Raw genomic sequence first — 20,827 nt, forward strand, 5'->3', positions numbered from 1 at the left:
TGCGTTCTGACAAATACTCAAACTCTTCTTCACGTTTTGCTTAACTATTTTTCCTCTGCTTTCAGTATCTAAACGTAAAAGAAGATTGCAAAGCCATGGCTTTCTGTGCAAAAATGAGGAGCACAAAGAAGAGTGAAGTAAACCTGGAAGCTCAGCATCAGGGTTTAGAAATACTTTTCTACCTGCAAGATAAAAATCCCATTTGTTACACCAGCGGCGAGTTTACCTCGGAGGAGCTGTGCATTGAAGCTGCCCAGAGATGTTGTGAGTATATGGATTTTATATCAGTTGTCAGTGGCAAGGCCCGTCAGTATGGAAAGTGATGCATCTTTCTCTGCACGTAAGTCAATGCTTGTAGAAAAAAATCATGTTACGTAGTCTAGGATGGAAACCTTTGCAAGGGTCTGTTTGGACAGTTCTTAAACTGTTTGGAGTGGAAGAGACTGTCTTAAGATTCCTATAAAGTAATGATCTCCTACCCTGGTTAGAGGTACTGATTTTTTTGGTGGGATGGGATTAGACCTCTTTTAGAAGAGGAGACAATATACAGATAAGTTAACACAAAGCTGTTTTACCTCGTATACTAGTTGGTAAGCCTGTCAAGATCTGTCTCATGTTATAAAACATTTTGGAGAGGGCTAATGAGAAAAAAATTTGCTACTTCTGAGAACCCATTTGATAGTTTTCCAGTTTCTGTTTTCTCTTCTGTTACCTGACACTTCCTTGCAGAGTGTTACAATATCAATATTATTAATAATTCACCAGTTAAGGTTAACTGAACTGCACACAATTGGGGTAATACAGAAATGTATAATGAAGATTTCTTGCTTTGCCACTGTGGACCTTGACTCAGCAAAATATTTGAAAAAAAAATTCTACTCAATTCAGTGGATTTAATCTATGTTTGAGCCTCATGAACATGGGTCCCAGTGTACTTTTTGTATTTACATTTCCAAGTTTTGTTTCCTCATCAAATAAGCACTCACTTTTTTTTGAATAGTTTTAATGAAAATGTGGAGTACTTGAAACCCACCTGTTCATGTCGGCATGTAAGAGCTGTGAACTGCTGCTGTTTGTATGGGTGTAATTTCTGTTGGAAGTTTAAAACCTTGGGAGAAATGACTTAAAGTGAGCTTCCTTAAGGGAACTTCTGTCTGCCTTCTCTCGCTTTTCACTAAGTCCACAGGACATGGTAGTGAAGTACAAAAGCCTTACCCATTTCAGCAAGCCTGTGATGCTCGTCTGTGCTGCAAATCACAACTTGAGTAGTGAAACCCTTGATGGCATCTACGTACTTGACCTGCAGAAGGCAGTGGCTGCCCAACCCCACCTTCTGTGAACTTGGCAATTCGACTGTTCAGTTTTTATGCCCTTGGCTTCTCCTTCCCTTCTGCTCTGTCTCCCCAACTCACAATAGAAAAAGTTTCACTGAATTCTGCAGGACCCCAACAAACTGCTCTGCAATAGAGCTGCTTGCCTCACCAGGGCTTTTGCAAAAAGGTGCTGCCTCCTATTGAGCCACAGACTGAAGCAAGGCATTCAGACAACAGTAGACCTATAAACATGCCATAGCCTGTTTTTTTCTGGGATTATGTAAAAGCAAAGGTTAAAGCAGGTCAGCCTAGACATACAAGTCAAAGTCTGTTCTTTGTCGGAAAACCCTCTGTTGAATTAGCAAAGAATGGAAAAATGATACGTTATGCTTGCTGCTTGTTTGCTAATGAGGAGGGGATTTTCATAGTTGCACGAAAACCTTCTGTTTCAACTATGGGAGTAAAATTTATTAATAAAATAAAGCTGAGAACAAAGTTGTGGTATTGATGAGTGGTTTTGTTAAAATACCCATTTCTGTGATCTGGAAAAAGTGAAGATTTTTAAGTCATTTCCTCTTAAGTTCAGACCTTTGGCAAAATCAGGATTTCAGATTAAGTTTAATGTTAGAAGTAACTGAAACAATATGCTGTTTAATATGCAATAAAACCAGTGAACCAACACACAGTTTGCAGTTTCAAACTTTCTTAATGTTTGTTTTAAACTGATCCTAGTATCAGTTTCTTTTTATGGTCTGTTTTGCGTGATCAGATATTTGCTTTTATGCATTTGTATTTTTGAGGTGTGCATATTGTAGCCTTGTGATTCATACATTTGTTTACTTTTCTCTGACAGCTATATCTCCTCTGTGCCATAATCTCTTTGCGCTGTATGATGAAAACAAAAGGCTCTGGTATGCGCCAAACCAGGTCTTTAAGGTAGATGAAAAATCATCACACCGGCTCCATTATCGAATGAGGTAAGTGCAAAATATCTGAAAAATGATCCCATAGCCATATGTAGATACTCTCTTACTACTGAACTCACTGAAGAAGCAGGAAAGCAAAACCAAAAGCAGCAGCTTGCTTTTCACAGCAGAGATAAGAGTTTAACAGGAAAAGCTTAAAATGTCTCCTGATTATTTTTTTTATCTTGCTATATAATGTTGAAAAAAGCTCCAAAAGTTGAAAAACTACAAAAACCTGTATCCACAAAGCTGTAGGCAACTGAACTAGCTAAAAGCTAAATTGTAAAAAATGGCTCCAAAATGTTGTTCTATTGTGTCAGTACTTTGCATGTTCCACTTTTTCAACGTAAACTCTACTCCTGCTGAAGTCAATGTGAATTTTGCTATTAACTGTTGTTGAAAAAGCAACATGCTATTGCTTTTGAAATTCTCCACTAGGACTGGAGAAAGCATCAGAAAATAGAAATCATTGTTCCCAGGATCTTTATCTGACCTGTACCATCAGGTTGAACTTCAGGTGGCATTCTTAAAGTGTAGCACGTAGCCTGTGGAGATTTCCGGGGCTGAATGGGTACAGCAGCCCTCGTCCACTGGAAAATGAAAGCAATAATGCTGACAACTCTTAAGCATTCTCATAGGAAGGATGTCCTTCTTTTAGGATTTGAGAGAAATCTAATTCTGCACATTATACTGCCACCTTTTTTTGATTTTTTTTTTTTATTCTGACTTTTCTTCTTGCATCAATACGAGCTTTTAAGTGTGTGATGTAGGAAAAAAATATGTGGAATAAGCTTTGCTTCCAGGAATAATTAGTCTAGAAGCTTTATCCATCTTCCTAAAGCAAGTCCACAGATCAATTTTGTCGATTCTTCAAGGTACAACCGTAAGAAAATAAGCTTCTACGTAATATTCCCTCTTTGCCTTAAAATGTAGTACTCACATACGTGGTCAGTTTGGGCTGTCGAGACAAAACTTCAAGTGGCAATATAAATGTATGTGTTTTAACATCTTTCCTGCTAATCTCTAGTTGGACAACATGAGTATCGCTTGTACACGCTAATGAAAGAACTGGCATGTATAAACCTCCGGTTGTGCATCCAAACCGTTTTCTAGGCTTGTTAGAGAATAACAACCACTTTGCTTATGCAGATACAAAGAGAGAGTTTTGAAAATGCGATCTTTGAACTGTAAGGTGTTTTAATTCTGCATACATTTGTGCCAGACTGGAATTTTTGTTGTTGTTTTCAGGAGAAAAAACTTAATACTGACAGTTAACAAAAAGGCTTTGGTTTTTCAAGTTATCATAATACCAATACCTATTTTTAGAAGAACAAGAGGATGTTGTAGTCTTTTTTTTCTTTAACACAGTCTATTAGTGGTATTAATGACTTAACCTTGGCTAATCTCAGCTTTAAACAGCTGTGATTAAGTTTGGCAGATAAACACCATACCATAACGGAATGGAGTGACTCTCTAAAAGAAGCTCTGAGGACTCTAATGGCCGCTTACCGAGCATTAAGTGCCCTTTCTTGCTGTAAGAGATCAGTCAGATTAACCATATATTGGATAATAAAAAAAATTCTTGCTATAATGTGAATCTGGGGCATTTTCCCCCGATACTGAAGTTCTTTGTTGTCTGCTTTTCTCAGTAAAAGGTGGTGGTATTTTAAATATGTGGTCCTTGGGAATTTAGTCCTCCGATTAGAAGTATGATGATGGTTTTAACTCCATTCTTAAAAAATAGTTTCCGCTGTGTTGGTGTTTATATGTGTGTATATGCTTTGGGTGAATGATGAGAGCTGTCTCCAGGTACTCTTTCCTTCCTACCGCACCTTACCTGCACAGTGGGTAACACCACCTTCTTTAAAACGGCTTGAACAGCTCCCTCTCCTCAGTCGTCTTTGGCTGTTCGTCACTCTCACGTTTTTGGTATATGGGCAAAACTACTCTGTGTTGAATTTTATTTTCTGGAAACTCTTCTGTTCTACCATTGTATAGAATGAAGCTGGAAAATGTCCTGCTTTCTATATTTAAAAGTTCTGGTGTTTGGATTGGGTTTTTTTTAAGCTTTGGAGTTGAGATTTGAAGTTTGGCAGGGGCGTCTCTTTTGTCAGAGGTACTTCATGCATGAAAATTGGCAGACTTTGGGCCAATAATACGTACTTAAAGTAATCTTATATGCATTTAAGAAGAGACTATATGAGTTAAGTGGTAAAATCTAAAGATTTCCATCTCCCTAGGAATACTGTAGTGTGTTGGTAAAGTGCTATTTTCCTTTCTTTCATTTCTGACCTATTGTGTGTCTTGGCTTGGGCATCTGAACAGAGCGCAAGGCTGGGGACTGAAAAATTGTGAGCAATATGGGATTGTGAAACGGCTCTTTAGATGAATATTGTTTATTCTGAGCTCTGCAAGAGGCAGAATTCCTCTTGAAAAAGGAAAACGGTCTGGGCTAATTTAATAGTGTATGAGACTGTATAATCATGTAGAGACTAAATAATTTTTATGTGGACAGCCTTATTTCTGAAATTTCATGACATTGACAGGTTTGATTTAGTCATGTCCTATTAAAATTATATTTGTATAGAATGAAGATATAGTTCAAATACATCTAGTTATTTGAACTATTATAGTGCAAATGCTTGAATAGTTTCAAATGCTTTTAGATGTTTGATTTTTCTCCTTCTGCTGAAAGCTTTAGGGTTGGTTTCTAACTACGTGGACTTCCTGTCCTCCTCCTCTCCCCATCCAATCTGTGCCAGCTGGTGTGCTTTTGGTAATATTTTAAAAGGACTTGCTTTTCACTAGGAACTTTGTAACTAGCCCTATCTTTCTTTCACTTGCCACAAGTTTAAAAAAAAAACAAACCAACAACCCAACAGCCTACAACATAAGAAACCACAGTATTTTGTAATATCCTGGAGTAATTAGCACACCAGCTGATGGAGGAGTTTAACTGCTCCGTAGCTGGATTGTGTTTAAGCCGGAGGTAGCAGTGCTTCTTGGCATGGGGAAGGGACCCAGTACACAAGTGTCTGGAAACTGCGCAAAGAAGGACTACCAGAGCTGCTACAGGTCGAAAGAGAGCAGCAGGTCTCCCTCCAGCATTTCCACCGCTCCTTGGCCAGATTGAACGGGTGAAGTGCAGAACTACTCCTTCCCGGGGTCACCCAGTCTCCCCAGTGTCCCCCGTGGGCTCTTGCCCATGCCGCAGGTGCCTGCCCTGGGCTAAAGCACTCTAAAGGAGGGGTGGGTCATGCTCCTGAGTTTTGGGAGCATGCCATCTCCTTTCCAGCTCGCCTGTGGGACTTCTGAATTGGAATGCTCGTGCTCCTCTTTCTGTTTGTGAAAGTGGAACAGTAATAATCTCTCTCCTCCTTACCGCAAGTCCATTGATCTCTTCAAAGCAGAAACTCCTCTTCTTTATTTATATGGTTCCTCAAACAATGGGCCTCTTATTTTTATTCTAACTTGCAAGTGTTTTCTTAATCAGTGCAGTTTAATAGGGAAAGGAGCAAATTCTCCTCTCAATTACAAACAATACACAATACCTCGCCCATAATTATTTGCAGGAAATACAAAAGAATTGGAGTTATTAATTATCACTCATCTTATAAAGGAGCATACAGAAACAAAGTAATTTCCTGGAGGCAGAAGGATTTGCTTTGCTTTTTATGCTTCAACCAAAGGAGTTCTGCAATATTTTAGAGTACGTCAGGAGTTTTTGGCATAGTCGCGCGTTGGTGTTCCTACTCATGCTATAGATGTATGCTTTGTGGGGACTAAAAAGGACTTAAAGGATGGACAGAAACGCTGTACAGAAAGTCTCATCTCTTTAAGAGTAATTTGATACATAATTCTTCATTTGAATGGTCAACTTTATTGTACAGATAACATGTGTGATTAAAACACATGGTGCTGAACTAAAAGTTACTAATTTTGTTTTGCTCTTTGAGATCCTGACTCTGCACTGAGACCGATACACAGCAGTCTCAACCATTGCAGAACTGGGGCTTAATCCATGAACATCCATGAGACAAATCATGAGGATATAGGCACATATTTTAAAACACAGACTTTTGCATGTGGGTTGTTCTTCACCATAATGTTCGTAAGCATTTGCCAGTTGACTTACTGCCTTCCTGTCTTCCAGGGCATGTCTCTTGCAATTTTTATGGCATTATTTTTGAAATGAAACTGCTTGGGCAGCGTAGTGATTTGTTACTTAAACAGATTTCTTATTTGTAATCTCAAAATGTGTTTGTAGGTTATAAGGTAGTTTATCTATTCAACTTTTTCTTTTGATACAGAGAATGTGTATTTCCAATTCGGGAGTAGGATATACCCATCACATGCCTCAACATTTTCTACCTAAACCCTTTAGTTGTTTTCCACTCACTTTTTCTTTATTACTTCTTTTATGTGCAGTGTCTATTAACGTTCATGTTCATTGGTCTTTTTCCTGTGTAAAGCTGTTTGATCTCATTTTGATCACAAAAATTCTTTATGACTTTGATCACAAATTTAGGTAGCCATTAAAAGCTTCACTGTTGAGATGTCATGATGATGTGAAACAAATTATGTGATGCTCAGTAGTCACTGTCCATCAGAAATGTCTGATGTCACACCACCATTCGTATAAATGCAGTAATATATGTATATATACACACACAATGCAGTAATTCGGCATTGTTTGCTCTTGCTAGTGCTGAATGCTGCTCTGGAATTAGATTGACGTATTTTTACAGAAATTATTCCTACTTAGCAGTTGGGTACATCTATTCTCCTGTAACCTTTTAATTGTAAGTAGTTCATGATCACGTGCAAGGCATGAATCTTTGCAAAAGGCGCTTTGATTGAAACCAGATTTAACGAAACTTTACTTGATTTAAATGTTACTAGAACCCAGATAAACACAAATTTATGGAATAATTTAGGCAAGGATTCCTCAAAAGGTGCTAACAGATCTTGAGCTCAAAAATTTCATCAATTTTCAGTAGATGCCAACTCCTTTAGCAGGTTTTTAATTAAATAGCTTTGTGTACAGATAGGAGTAAAAAGCTTGTTTGTAATATACACAGAAGATTTACTGTGTCTCTTTAAAACCGTGTGATTTAAATTAGCATCTTTTTCACCAGCTCCATTGGAAACCAAAGGGAAGCAAAAATTCCAGAGAGTGAGACATAGCACAGTTCTTCCCTGTGCCTGTAGAGGAGGAGGTCCGAAATCTCGTTAACCCTTTAGTTGAGCCGTTTTATCTTGGAATAGCAGTGCCAGCCTTCGGTTACTGCACGGTAGAGGCTTTACACTCTCTTACACTGCTCAAGCTGTCTCGGACGTGATGGAAATGTACTTGTCATCTGAGTGGTGCCGCCTTGTTCGGTGGACTGCGCAGAGATAGGACAGGCAGTCAGTCATGGTATCGTGAGTTAAGAGTGAGATACCGTTGAGTGGAAACGCTGAAGACCTTTGACTAACGTGCCGTTTTTTCCCCAGTTCCTCAGTCCAGGCGTGCAGTTTCAGCAACTTTAAGTTGCAAACTCAGGACAGAAGATTGATGGATTTTGACTTGTAACTGATTTTCTTTTAAAAGTTTAAATTACGTATCTAATGTAAATGGAGGATTTCCCCAAAGGTTTTTAAAGTCTATTCCTCTCTTCTTGCAAGATACTACTTTACAAACTGGCATGGGACTAGTGAAAACGAACCCACAGTGTGGAGGCATTCGCCAAGGAAGGCAAAAAACTCTTTTGAGAAGAAGCTGGTGCCGGAAGGAACCCCTATACTTGATGCAAGCTCATTAGAATACATCTTTGCACAGGTAAGAGGTTGCTTGCAAGTATCTCTGCCATTGCAGTCACACAAAAACTATCTGATCCAGTAGAAGCTGCTTTAAAGACCTATTTTCGACCTTTTAAAGTATATGTGACCTTATCTGTTAGCATTGATAAGTGTTTTCTTCATACTTCTGTGTGGTGAAGAGAAGAGAATTAGCTACGTGAAGAACAATCTGCCCGTATGCAGAATGTGTAAAGAAACCGTCTGTCTCACAGTGCAGAAAGGGCTATATTTTTATAGCATACTTTCTTTTATATATTTTTGGATATAAACGCTATCACCTTTTCTTTTGCGAAACGTTTGCATGTAGTCACTCTGACATCTCTAGTCCTGTAGATGAACAGCAGCAGTATTAAAACTGATAGTATGGTGTTCTTTCAGTGAGTCTTTTTTTACTGTGTGGTGTTACTGACTGATACTACCACTGTTGCGCAGCCTGCTTATGTGCAGTTTTTCTTTCTTTCTGTGGTGCCTCCCACTTGGTGGGTCATGCAGCACACTGGACGTGGCAAGTAAGCGAGGTCCCTATTTCAGAAGGCTTGTGCTCTTGTACAAAAAAAAAGTTCATATACACACAAATGATTTTGCAAACGAGAAATTGGTTTTGCCAAAGAAATGGGAAGATTGAAGTTGATGAAGGCTTGTGAAATGAACAAATTAAATGCACTGGAGAGAGAAAAGCATGTTTACTGTTCATTCTGAGTATAATTACTGCAGAATTTTCAGTATTTGAAATATGGCCGTGTCCTTCAGAAGAGATAGCACAAAGCTGCTCCAGTGACTACTTGTTGTTTTGTTGTGAAACCACAATAAAATACCACATTTTATTTATTTATACCATAGCTACAGCTATGTGTGCATTTTAATGGTACCACCTGCATTCTAAACTTATAAAAGCAGCAAATATTTTTTTCTGCATAATCAAACTTACAGCTTATTGTCTATGAACATCTCTCTGTGTGTATATATACACAACTTTGCAAAATCACTGTTTGAAAACATCCTGCAAAACTGTTTCCTGTCTTTTTTTGTTTCGCCTTTTTTTGAGTGCCACCAAAAAGAATGAAAACGCCTTTTAAGTTGTGGAATGACTAGGGATCCTAATCGATATTGTCAGACAATACTGCATTAAGCAGGATTTTACTTTTGGGGAATAGTATTTAAAAAAAAAAGTCAAACAGAAGAACACTAATGCTAGTCTAAGGCAACAGAAGTGTCTTTGCTCTTGGGTAACCAAATATTTTTCAGACCCTGTTCCACAAATCATCATTTTAAAAGACTTTTGTCAGGCACAAATGTTGTGTTTCTTCTTAATTAGGCAGGGTTTGTGGGGTGCCCAGTGCTTGCCTGTGTTTGTTTCACTGATCTAAGAGAAGACTGCATCTGTTGCGGAGCTCTTCCCTTCTTTTCTTCCCCTACCCCTTCCTGTCCTGGCTTTCAGTTTTGGATGACTTTTCTTGCTCGATCAAGCCTGTGATCTTGTGACATATTGCTTGCTCAGAGCTAAACTCTGACAAATACCAAATCTGGTAGCTTTCTTTTGCTTCCTGTTAAGGGTCAGTATGACTTAGTGAAAGGCCTGGCACCAATCCGTGATCCTAAAAATGATCAAGAGGTTCACGAAATTGAAAATGAATGTCTGGGAATGGCTGTCCTTGCAATCTCTCATTATGCCATCAAGAAAAACGTGAAGCTCCCGGAGCTTCCCAAGGATGTCAGGTAAGTTGGAATAACTTCTTTGTTGCTGCTGGGTCTGCTGTGCTTCACTTCCAGAGGGGATTTTAAGCATTTTAACTTCCAGAGTCTGACTGCACAGGAGTTACAAGCTCCAGTGCTACTATTGCTGAGTGGGTCTTCTAAGCTTATCAGTAGGCGTATGTATTAGAAAAGCTGAATTTGTTCTTACCCGGAGAGTATTTGAAGCCTGTGCAGCTAGTGCACCCCGTGTACCAATGTGTTGGATACCGATTGACTTGCTGTAAATTGAGGGCTCTCTGTTAACAGGTTCAGAAATGGCAGTGGTGTTAAGTGGCAACCTCATGAGAAAACTGTTAGAAAAAATTGTGTCATTGATTTGAATGGGCTGTATCCATCTGACGAAAAAGCTTTCAGATGAGGTTATTTGAATTCCTGTTGGGTGTTCATGCTGTAAATCAATGCCACAGTACCAACTGCACAGTGTTTTTACTGTGTCTTGTTCTCTGGAGCTTTCAAAGTAAGGCAGTTGCACATTTTAGAGAGTTAGAAGCGTAGGAGGCAATAGTATTAACGCATAACATTGTTTTTCCTTCTAGTTATAAGCATTATATTCCTGAAACTTTGAACAAGACTATCAGACAGAGGAATTTCTTAACCAGGATTCGCATAAATAATGTTTTCAAGCATTTCCTTAAAGAGTTTAACAACAAAACCATTTGCGACAGTAGCGTGTCTTCACGTGATCTGAAAGTTAAATACTTATCAACGATGGAGACCTTGACTAAATACTATGGAGCAGAAATTTTTGAGACTTCATTTTTGCTGATTTCATCTGAGAATGAAATAAATAGATTTAATTGTGGAGACAATGAGATCTTCCCACTATATGAAGTCATCGTAACGGGAAACAATGGAATTCAGTGGAGGCTCAAGCCAAATGTAAGTATCCCTTGATAAATGGGAATTAGAGGATTGCTTTTGGGGGCGTAACAACAGGCAAAAAATGGTCATGATCTTCAGACACTGCAGATCAGCTTTTTATTGAAAGGACTTCTTTCACAGGGTTATAGGATTATGCAGGCTGGAAAGGACCTCAGGAGGTTCTCTAGTCTTTGAGATCAGACCAGGTTGCTCAGGGCTTTATCCATCCTGGTCTTGAAAGCTTCCAAGGATGGACACCCCACAACCTCTGTGAGCAACCTGTTGAACGGGAAAATGAAACATCGTACAGTATCTGCCAGCCCAGACACAAGTCTTGAAAGACTAATGTCTGTGGAGGCCCTTCAAGTTTGGTGCTCTGGCTTGATATCAGAGTCTGTTAATGCTTTTTCTGTATGTGATGCCCCAGATGCCCTGTTTGCTCATACTCATAGACTTTTCAGGAATAAAATAAAATACAGTGACATTAAAGCTAAGCTTTCTCACATCAGTGATATTTTCTGTGTTGTTCCTTGTTTCAGTGCTGCTAATTGAGATCACTTTGCTTAACCTCTTCTGTACTTTGTGTACATAAATATTAAATACACTCTTGGTTTGGAGGGGTTATGGCATGTTCTGCAGCTTTTCTCCACACATAATATTTGAACAAATAGACCTCTTTTTGCTTGCCTCAGTTCCCCGGAGTGATGAGAACCCTGCTGATAGCTATCTTTTGTAGCGTAGAAAGTATTGTGCTTCACTCCATTTAGATGTAACCTGACTATCTCTATCTCTGATGGAGAATTTCTGTTTTCAATGATAATATTAATGGGCTGAGGGAAGGAAGAACTGATATTTGAGCAGAAAAGCTTGCAAGAAGTACAGCCTGTTTCTTGTAAAGCTCCTGTTTCTGCTGATTTATAGATTATATTTATTCAAATGCCTAAACCAAAGACTTTCATCTCAGTGAGAACCTTTTTGTGACTAGCAGGAAGCTTTGCTCAGCCTGAACGTGGTTTTGTTGGGTTTTTTTAAAATAAGTAGTTACTAATAATTTTCAGTAATTTTTGACCTGTAAATGCTCAGCTTCATTGTGGTCTGCATACAGAATTTGATCTGCTGTCAGCAGTTCAGGCGTGCAGTGCGAGATGAATGTGGCTCTTGCTTTTGGGCTGAGCTCTGAAAGGGTATTTGAAGTACATAATTTAGAAATTTCACTAGAACCCTTTCAGCCCTGTACTGCTAACATTATTCCTAGCATACCGAGATAGGTAAGTTACCTAGCAAATGGCTGGTTTCTTTTATCCTCGTGAAAACTGTCTTATGGACAGTTCTTGACCGAAGTATATCTTCGCAATACGGACACACTGAACATGTAAATGAATTGATAATTCATTGCAAAAAGCATTCAGGTATAAGATAGCTGGATTACTTTGGCATGAATTTTTGTTTTAGCATAAAAACACTGTGCTAAAAACCCATGGTTTTATTAGTATGCTTTTATCCCAAATATATTTGCAGTCTGTACAGACAGAGAAAGACAAGAAGAAAAAGTCTGATGGCAAAACCAAGAAGGATGAAGAAAAACACAAAATTCGAGACACGTGGAACAATTTTTCCTATTTTCCTGAAATCACCCACATTGTCATCAGAGAGTCTACAGTTAGCATTAACAAGCAGGATAACAAAAGAATGGTAAGAACCAAACCTTGGATAGGTTCCCCTGCCATGGGAAGCTGTACTGACATGGTGTTGTTGGGCAACAGGCGACAACTTCCTTCAGGGACATTTTTTAATGGGACTCTTTAACAGTTAAATATGCTGTCCTCAGCACTGTACAGAGCAGAAGTGCTAGTTAAAAGAGCAGCAAGTTGGTGGGCACAGTTGTTTCTCTACACTTGTTACTGCGTACCACCAGTGCCTGGTGGGCTCCTTGATATGCTTCTCAGCCCGTGACTTGGATAGCCAAAAGCAGCATCAAGAAAGAGGAGCTCAGCAAGGGTGGCAGAGGGAAAGGAGACAAACGCAGAGAGGACTGCGGAGGGAGGGAAGGTCGAGTCTGTTTAGAGAGACCAAATTCTTTTGCTGTGGGCTGCCAGCTGTACGAATCTGGAAAGGAGCTGCCAGCGCCCTTGGGTTCAGATCCGACGTGACTGCCCCAGTCCAGAATTTCTGGTGTTTCACAAAGGCTGGCACAAGAGTTTGCCTTACAGATCTCATGTAGGATTGCAGCAGAATATAAATCATGCTGGAGAATGGAAGTTTCTAGCTAGTAATGAGTGGGGAGGATAGAGGATGTCAGTAGCTTTCTGAACAATATTTTAGCCACTTCATGCAACAATTGCTGGATATTAAAACATTCCTGAAATGTTGAAGTGGAACTGTAAGAATTCTTGACTAAAATATCTTTTTGTTTTAGGAATTAAAATTGTCCTCACATGATGAGGCCCTTTCGTTTGCATCATTGGTAGATGGATACTTCAGACTTACAGCAGATGCCCACCATTATCTCTGCACAGATGTGGCTCCCCCACTAATTGAGCACAACATAAAAAATGGATGCCATGGACCCATCTCGTTAGTAAAATGTTTGCTTTTTATTTTTCCACTTGAATAATTAGTCCTCTAATACTACTGCATATTGAATCCATTGAGGCAATTGACATTTGGAAGGTGGTTGTTAGCTAACAAAAGGTTGTAGAACAACTTATTTTTTCTAATGATTAGATGGAAAAAATATCCCTGTTTCTCTCCACATCAACGTACTCATCTATAAAACCAGTGCTTCCTCATTGTGGGTGTATTTTGAGGCTTACTTCACTAATAGCTATAAAGGTCCTTGTCAGCTGAACAGATGGGATTATTTTAGGTAAACAAAGTTGAACTGTATCTGCGCTGATCCTGGGAGTCCTTGGATGGAGGCACAAAGCCTTTGCCTTTTTTTTTTTTTAATAGCTAAGCAATTATTTTCCCTTCTACTCACCTTTTTGGCTTTTCCTTTTATATTTGAAGATGGAATGTATAGAAAACTTGAGAACTTACTTGCACACTGTTTTGGATGCAGAATTTCAGCATTTTCTTCCCTTGCTTTTCTGCAGCTAAATGTGAGCATGTGTAATACACACAATTAAATCATGCTTTAATAATAATATAAATATTTTTAAGTTGCTGTTATACATCTTTGTTCCAAATATAGATTTACTCTCCTGTGTATTTGCTAATAATAGATTTTGAATGTAACTGCTCATTTGTTAGTTTTGCTCATGTGTATGTTGACTCTTTCAGCACGGAATACGCCATCAACAAACTGCGACAGGAAGGGAACGAAGTGGGAATGTATGTGTTGAGATGGAGCTGCACGAACTTTAACCACATTCTCATGACAGTGACTTGTTTTGAAGGCTCAGAGGTACGTCAGGTGTGGCATTCTCAGCAGCAATCTGATAATGAGCTAAAGACTAGCAGCTCCCGGTAATCCGGGTTGATATATTTATGTTCTTTAGGGCAGACACTCTTATCTGTGATAGCTGATGCAGCAGAGGGTAGATACTTGTACTCACAGCTTCATTTCCCCTGGGCTCCTGTGCTATCTCTACAAATAAACTGTATCTGCAAATACGATGTATTGCATCCAGAACATTTCCATTCATAGCAATAAAACTGTGCATGAACATGATTGAAATTAAGCTTTTTAAACTCATACGGTGTGAGAATGACATACAGAATTTGTCACTGCAACTTATCTAATGTTTCTTGAACATGGATTTAATTATATGAATGTATTTCTACTGACACACTGTAAAAGAATAGCACATAAGGACATGTAGAGCATCACAGAAGGGAAAATATACACAGTTAGCTAGTGGAACGTATCTCTTGAAAGATGAGTGATAAGCAAAAGCTGATGAGGTGGAATAGGGAAGGGAACCAGATGGTAATGGTTAGAAGTAGAAAAGAAGAATGTGGGAACTGCACAGAAGTTTGAATTTCACTGACATCAGTTGGAAGGCTGCAGCTGACTTGCTAGTTTGGGGAAGGTGTTTAAAGTGTTCATACAAGAATAGTAACAGTGTAAAAGCATATAAATGGTTTTCTTTCTCTTAAAAAAAAAATGTTAATAGAATCAATTATGAGGTCAAGAAGGGACATTTGAAACAAGAAACAACAAAATGATGGGAAAAAACTCTTGGAAATAAGAGTCATCTGTCAGCATTGATATTTGGTTAATCTTCTGTAGACATTCGCAAAAAACCCTATATGATCAACACTGCCTTCTAATAGACCGGGCAAATGAGGCATCGAGGCAAGAACTTAATTTTGTCTTGGAAATTGTTCGGCCTTGTTGCGAGGCTTAGAGAGGAAAGAGGGAGGTGACGCAAAGCTGCAATATGGTAGAGGTGAGGAAGCAGGAGTGAAGAACTTGAAAGGGCATGGGCTTGAGAGAGATAAGTACAAAAATTTAGTCATTCTTCCCCGATACCTCTGAATGAAACTGTAAGATTTGAACAACAGCCTGAAATTCTGTTTCACTTTTTTGAATGATCTGGGTTGTGAAAGGGAGTTTTGCTATTTTTAAGTTGAAATTTTGTAAGCAGGGTCCAGATTCTGCAATTCTTGACCAAATTAAGAGAATATTCTGTCTGAAGAGTCAGAGCTTCTGCGTACTCTCGGGCTCTGCAAAACACAGACGCTGTAATTGGACTTGGATAATTACATCTTTATGTTGCTCTTCTTCCACTCTGTTGTTATGAGCCTTCCTGGGACTGAAGGTTATAGGAATTTTAGGGCCTTTTTCTACTTTGTTGGAATTTGATTAGAGGACCCTAGCTTAGGAGCAAGTGATTAACGCATAATTTCAAAGGCTTTGGGGGAGCTTTTATGGCTTTACAAACATTCTTTCACTCTAATGATTGTTATTTTGCCTTCCCCCCCCCCCGCTCTCCCCCCTAATAGCAGATGATAAATAATGCAGTTCAGTACAAGAACTTCCAGATTGAGGTGAAGAAAGGCGGGTACTTCCTACATGGTTCAGTCAAGTCATTCTCATCCTTAAAAGAGCTGATGGATCACCTGAAAGGACAAATACTTCGGACAGACAACATAAGCTTTACACTGAAGAGGTGCTGCCAACCGAAACCAAGAGGTAGTCTGGCCTTTAAGAGAAGCAACGAACTTTGTTGTTGAAAGAAAACAAACTCCAGAAATAGGAGGCATTCTTAGTGTCTCTGGTTTGTTCTGTATTGTTGTGTGAAGCTCTATTGTCACTTAAAAAATTATCTGTAAAGTTTCTTCCTTTTCCGTGGAGGAGGAGTCTTGTCAAAAAGCAAAAGCAAGCACCATGAACAGGGTTTTAGGGGTTTCCTTTCAATGTTACAAGCTCAGCACAGGATGCTCAGGGGCCTGTGCTTCTCATGAGCCTTTTCTGTGTGAACTTTTCAAATGACAGTGAGAAAAGTTCTTGTTTCCCTTATTGCAGCTAAACAGCTGGCCCTGCACTATCGACGGCAGAGGTGGAACTCTAGATTTGTTTAAAATGTCACAGCTGACTCAGAGTCATGGGCCGCAATGCTGCGGCGAAGCAGGGACCGTATAAGGTTCTTCCTTTGCTCCACTGAGTCACGTATGCTAAGCTGTGCCGCCATGCATCAGGTTGCGTTCCTCTAGCAAAGGAGGGTTGCGACCTGCTATTGTGTGGCAACCTCTGGTTTGAAGCTTCTTTGCTCTTGTTACGAGCCGTTGTTTATTCACCTTCGCAAAGCAGCAGGGAAGGCTTGGTCCTCCACTGCAAGCAGAACAGCCTTGCAGTCAGTAGATCCATCTGTGAGGTCAGATTTTAGAGGGCTGGGACAGTCCTGCATTTGTTAAAGTGTTAATGCCAACACTTAACCAAAATTGTTTGCTATAAATTACACGTATCTTGCAGCTGAATTTTCTATGAAAGAGGAAGCAAAGTGGTGTGTTTGTGTTGATCAGATAATGGTTTCCTGTTAGAATAAGGGGAATAACTGAGCTGCATTAATTACCTGCTTGTTCTGACAGTTTCAGAGGAGAGTACTCTGTAGATAGGCACTGAGCTTATCAACCCTTTTGAAGAACATTGGTAATTGTGCGGAGCATGGAGAGATTAAACATTTTGATTACGCTTTGACAGCTGTATTTGCAATAAAATAAAACGGATCAAGGAGCTGACTGCTCACTTCAGCTTTTTATTGGCATTAGTTACGGTGGGATCCAGTGTACTAGCTACGCTGTTCCCTGTTCTCTCTTCCCTGTTTTTTTTTTTCTTCTTTTTGAATCTGTCTATTTAATTGGTTATTCACAAAGAATTTTAGGGGATACAGAAATAAAGCAGTTTTTCCAGTGTATGGTTCACTACCAATTGCTTTTGGAGTGCTAGATCATGATTTAGCCCCGACGCACATGTTGTGCTCCTAGTAATGGGAAGGCCAGATGCACACAGACATCTGAAAGCATCGTATCGTAACGAATAACGCCTGCTGTCAAACACAGGAAGACAAAATTCATGTGCAAGAGTTTGAAATCTAACTGTGCCTCTCCCTGGCCAGAAGCAGTGGGGAGGAAGCACCGGACTTCAGAGTCTTTTCTTTCTGTTCATTTCCCACTCCTCAGTTTAATTCTAGTGCTCTGGAAATGAACTGTTTCCCAGAGTGCAAGCAATTTCCAAGGAAATGAAGAGAGGAAATGAGACTCCAGTGACCCCTTACCCATCTGCATGCTGAAAAGGAGACGTACCTGTTGGCAGGAGGGAGCGTGTGGTGTTGTACTTCATGTACAGCAGAGGTATTGCCTCCTTCAGTTCCGGGGATTTCTCTGTGCAGTAAACACTGTTCAGTTCCTTAACAGCAGCCCCAATATGGCTAACATTAACGTTGTGTATAGAATATAAAATACGTAGCTCTGCTTTAGTGAATTCTCTGTTGAATGACAGGATAGAAGTTGCTTGAACAGAAGTTAAGTCAAAGTTTCTTCTTTTCTCCCTTGTCCTCATTCATTTGGGGATTTACCTTGCAGTGAGCATATACAGTGAGTGATGTTATTGACTGAGAAGGGTGAATGCAGTTATCTTCAAAGTCTTAAAGAATATTTTCTCTCCCTGCCTTTCAGAAGTCTCCAACTTGCTAGTTGCAACCAAGAAGGCACAGGAATGGCAGCCCGTTTATCACCTAGGGCAGCTGATTTTCCATCGAATCCTAAAGGAAGAAATCATGCAGGTAAATAGCTGCTCAACTGTGTTTCTCTCTTATAATCAAAGTAGTGTGGCAGCCCGCTGTACCCGGTCAAGTCATACAAAATCACCCCATTCTGGCTGGTTCTTCCATTTCTCCTCAACAAAACTTCATTTGAATCTTTATTTCTATTAAAGCCTCTTATTGCAGAATCTAAATGTTTATATGTCCTTGTGGGGAAAAAGGAGAGAAGCTTGGAAGTGATGGCTTTCGTTAGAAATCAGATCGATATTTGAGCAATTTTTTAAAGTCTGTGGAAAGAGGTGCTTCTAAGGTCATTCTTAAAAAATCATGAAAGTCTTAAGAGCTGCTTTTTCTACCTGGTTTGTTCTTAAACGTGCCTGTATCTTTTAAGGCCTGATGATCTTTAAGGTCCCTTCCAACCCAAACCATTCCATGATTCTATACCAGAGAAACAAGCAACTTGAGGTTTAAGATAATATCCCACAGTGTAAAAAAAAAAAAAAAAAAAAAAAAAAAGGTGAAATATTCAAAAGCTCTGAAGAGTCTTGCCATTCAAAGTTTTGTGTTCCAAACTGATTTAGCACCCAAATTTTCCCAAATTCTCTGACAGTTTGCAGTTGGTGATGCAGGTAACCTGAATAAACTTCAAAAACACACAGTGGCTCAAATGCACAAATGACGTTTAATGTTTCTAAAAGACCTGAGCTCTTAAATCATGCAGTTAGCTTCTCCAGTTAAAAAGTTTTGGGTGGGTTGGTTGGTTTTTGGGGGTTTGGTTTTGGGGTTTTTTTGTTTGGTTTTTTTTTGTTGTTGTTGTTTTTTTTTTTTTTTTTTAAATTGCATCACTGACTGGGGAGGACAGATGCAGATTATGTCAATTGTTTTTTGATTGGTATATTTACAGTCACTATGCAGGCTTCCTGCAAAAGTATGCCAAGGCGGAATCCTCTGTTATTTAGGAGGAAATTGCTTTCCCAAACAGTGTTCCATTGAAATATTACTTCCTCTAACTTTTGGAAACACATTAAAGATCGCCTCAATAGCAGCTTATTGTAAATAAGAGGCCAGTTACTTACTCATTTGGTGTTTAGTCTAGTGACATTAAATCACAGTGAACCTGTCTGATGTTAATGGAGATCTAATAGCCTTTTAATATCAAATGAGTTTACAGTGGTGAGTGTGGTCAGAGAGACCACTAAAGCGAGGAATAACACACTGTCATTTGGTTTCTTGCTGTAATAATTTCAAGTCTTTATGTAGCTAGATCAAGTGGAGGGCTAAGTCCACTCTCCACTTGGAGAAGCAGAATAGAGTGCAGATTCAAGTATTTTTGTAAATCTACGCTTGTTTGCTTCATGTCCTGGTTTGAAAAACATATGGTGTGTTACGTCTTAGGGCGAACATCTTGGAAGAGGGACGAGAACACAGATTTACTCAGGGATTCTCAACTGCAAAGATGATGAGAATGAAGGATATCAAAATGAAAAAGAGATTAAAGTTCTCCTCAAAGTCTTGGACCCCAGCCACAGAGACATTTCTTTGGCAAGTTTTCTCCTTTTTGTCTGTTGTACTACAAATACTGGGCCTCACCATGCTGTACGTGGTTAACTATGAAAAACCTTTTTTTTTTTTAAAAAAAAGGGTTTGTATAAGGGAATGGGGAAATGCTGAAGATATTTTAGGCAGTCAAATCTATCATGGACCAGCATTTTTGAGACACTTGGTAAGCTGATCTCATTAGTCAGGCAGCAGCAGTGGGTCTGGCTGGGGCACACCAGCGCTGACCTCCAGCCTGCACGCACGCAGACCATAAGCACAAGGAAGATGGACCCAGCCCTTTCTGTGCCGCCATACCCGTACCTGCGGTCTGGCAGCTGGGTCAGAGCCATGGTGTTCAGTGAGGGTACTGCCGCCTACCAGAACTTACCTCTGCCTTGCACGTTGAGCTGGGAGTCTGTCACCAGTTCTGTCATCAACACGGCCGCAGGCAGGATGCTTGTTCTGTGTTTTGTCTTGTCCTCTAGTAAGAGGGGCTCACGCGTCATGCAGGGGATGCTAAGACCTAGTGTACGCACGTCTGTGAGAGTGCAGGGCAGAGCAGCGGTTGCTTACATCACCTAGCGAACGGCTTCTCTGACAGCACTTCCCTACCATCATTGGCCCTTATGTTACTGGAAAGCACCGTGATCTTTTGCAAATGTTTTTGTTACTTGACGCTCTGTATTTGTTAAACACTTGGGTGACTGCCACAACAACCAGCAGTTTAATGGCTAACCTCTTTCACTTTCTAACAGGCGTTCTTTGAAACGGCCAGCATGATGAGACAGGTGTCTCACAAACACATTGTCCTCCTCCATGGAGTCTGCGTCCGTGACGTTGAAAGTGAGTTCAGTGAACGTCTCTCTAGGCAGCAGCACGCTTAAGCAGCAGGCTTGGCAGGGGCAGGGCGGCCGTTCAGTGTAGTGCTGGCACGGGGCGGGTGGGTTTAGCAGCTGCTGCCGCTTGATTTTTCAGCGTAGACAGAAGTAGAATTGGAACAGCAAGGCAGCAGTCCTTGCTACTCCTTGAGTAAGTGCCTTTCAGGATGATTCCTTCAGGTTGGGATGCTGGAGTGATAGTGGTGGTGTCAATACAAACCGGCCTTCTGGCTGAACTTAGTTCCCTGGGAAGGCTTTGCCCCATGGTCTTCGAAATGCTTTGTTCCGGGTTTATTGTTCATTTACTACATAAAGCCACTCTTCTCAGCCTTTTAATTTGGTCTCTGAGCACTGAAATAAAAACGTATTATAACCAGCTTGCCTGAAGGGGAGAGGGGGAAAGATGGTAACAGGCCTGTTAGATCACTCCAGACACTGGTTATTGCAATCCTGACTTTATGCATCTG

The 20,827-nt window shown here is 39.9% G+C and overlaps 1 protein-coding gene across 3 annotated transcripts in view; it reads left to right on the forward strand.

Moving 5' to 3' along the window:
• JAK1 (Janus kinase 1) overlaps positions 1 to 20,827 on the forward strand; it is a 59,764-nt gene that overhangs the window by 31,500 nt on the left and 7,437 nt on the right. For 2 of the 3 annotated variants that reach the window (XM_075759179.1, XM_075759180.1), the window contains 12 exons: positions 66 to 264; positions 2,167 to 2,290; positions 7,946 to 8,099; positions 9,672 to 9,835; positions 10,411 to 10,753; positions 12,254 to 12,427; positions 13,152 to 13,309; positions 14,018 to 14,141; positions 15,686 to 15,875; positions 17,858 to 17,964; positions 19,339 to 19,485; positions 20,238 to 20,325. In XM_075759179.1, the coding sequence (XP_075615294.1) occupies positions 66 to 264; positions 2,167 to 2,290; positions 7,946 to 8,099; positions 9,672 to 9,835; positions 10,411 to 10,753; positions 12,254 to 12,427; positions 13,152 to 13,309; positions 14,018 to 14,141; positions 15,686 to 15,875; positions 17,858 to 17,964; positions 19,339 to 19,485; positions 20,238 to 20,325 (1,972 nt within the window). The remainder of the gene's footprint in view (positions 1 to 65; positions 265 to 2,166; positions 2,291 to 7,945; positions 8,100 to 9,671; positions 9,836 to 10,410; positions 10,754 to 12,253; positions 12,428 to 13,151; positions 13,310 to 14,017; positions 14,142 to 15,685; positions 15,876 to 17,857; positions 17,965 to 19,338; positions 19,486 to 20,237; positions 20,326 to 20,827) is intronic. The other variant, XM_075759181.1, reaches the window with a different exon arrangement.

Source organism: Balearica regulorum, chromosome 8, assembly GCF_011004875.1.
Source record: "Balearica regulorum gibbericeps isolate bBalReg1 chromosome 8, bBalReg1.pri, whole genome shotgun sequence".
NCBI lineage: Eukaryota > Metazoa > Chordata > Aves > Gruiformes > Gruidae > Balearica > Balearica regulorum.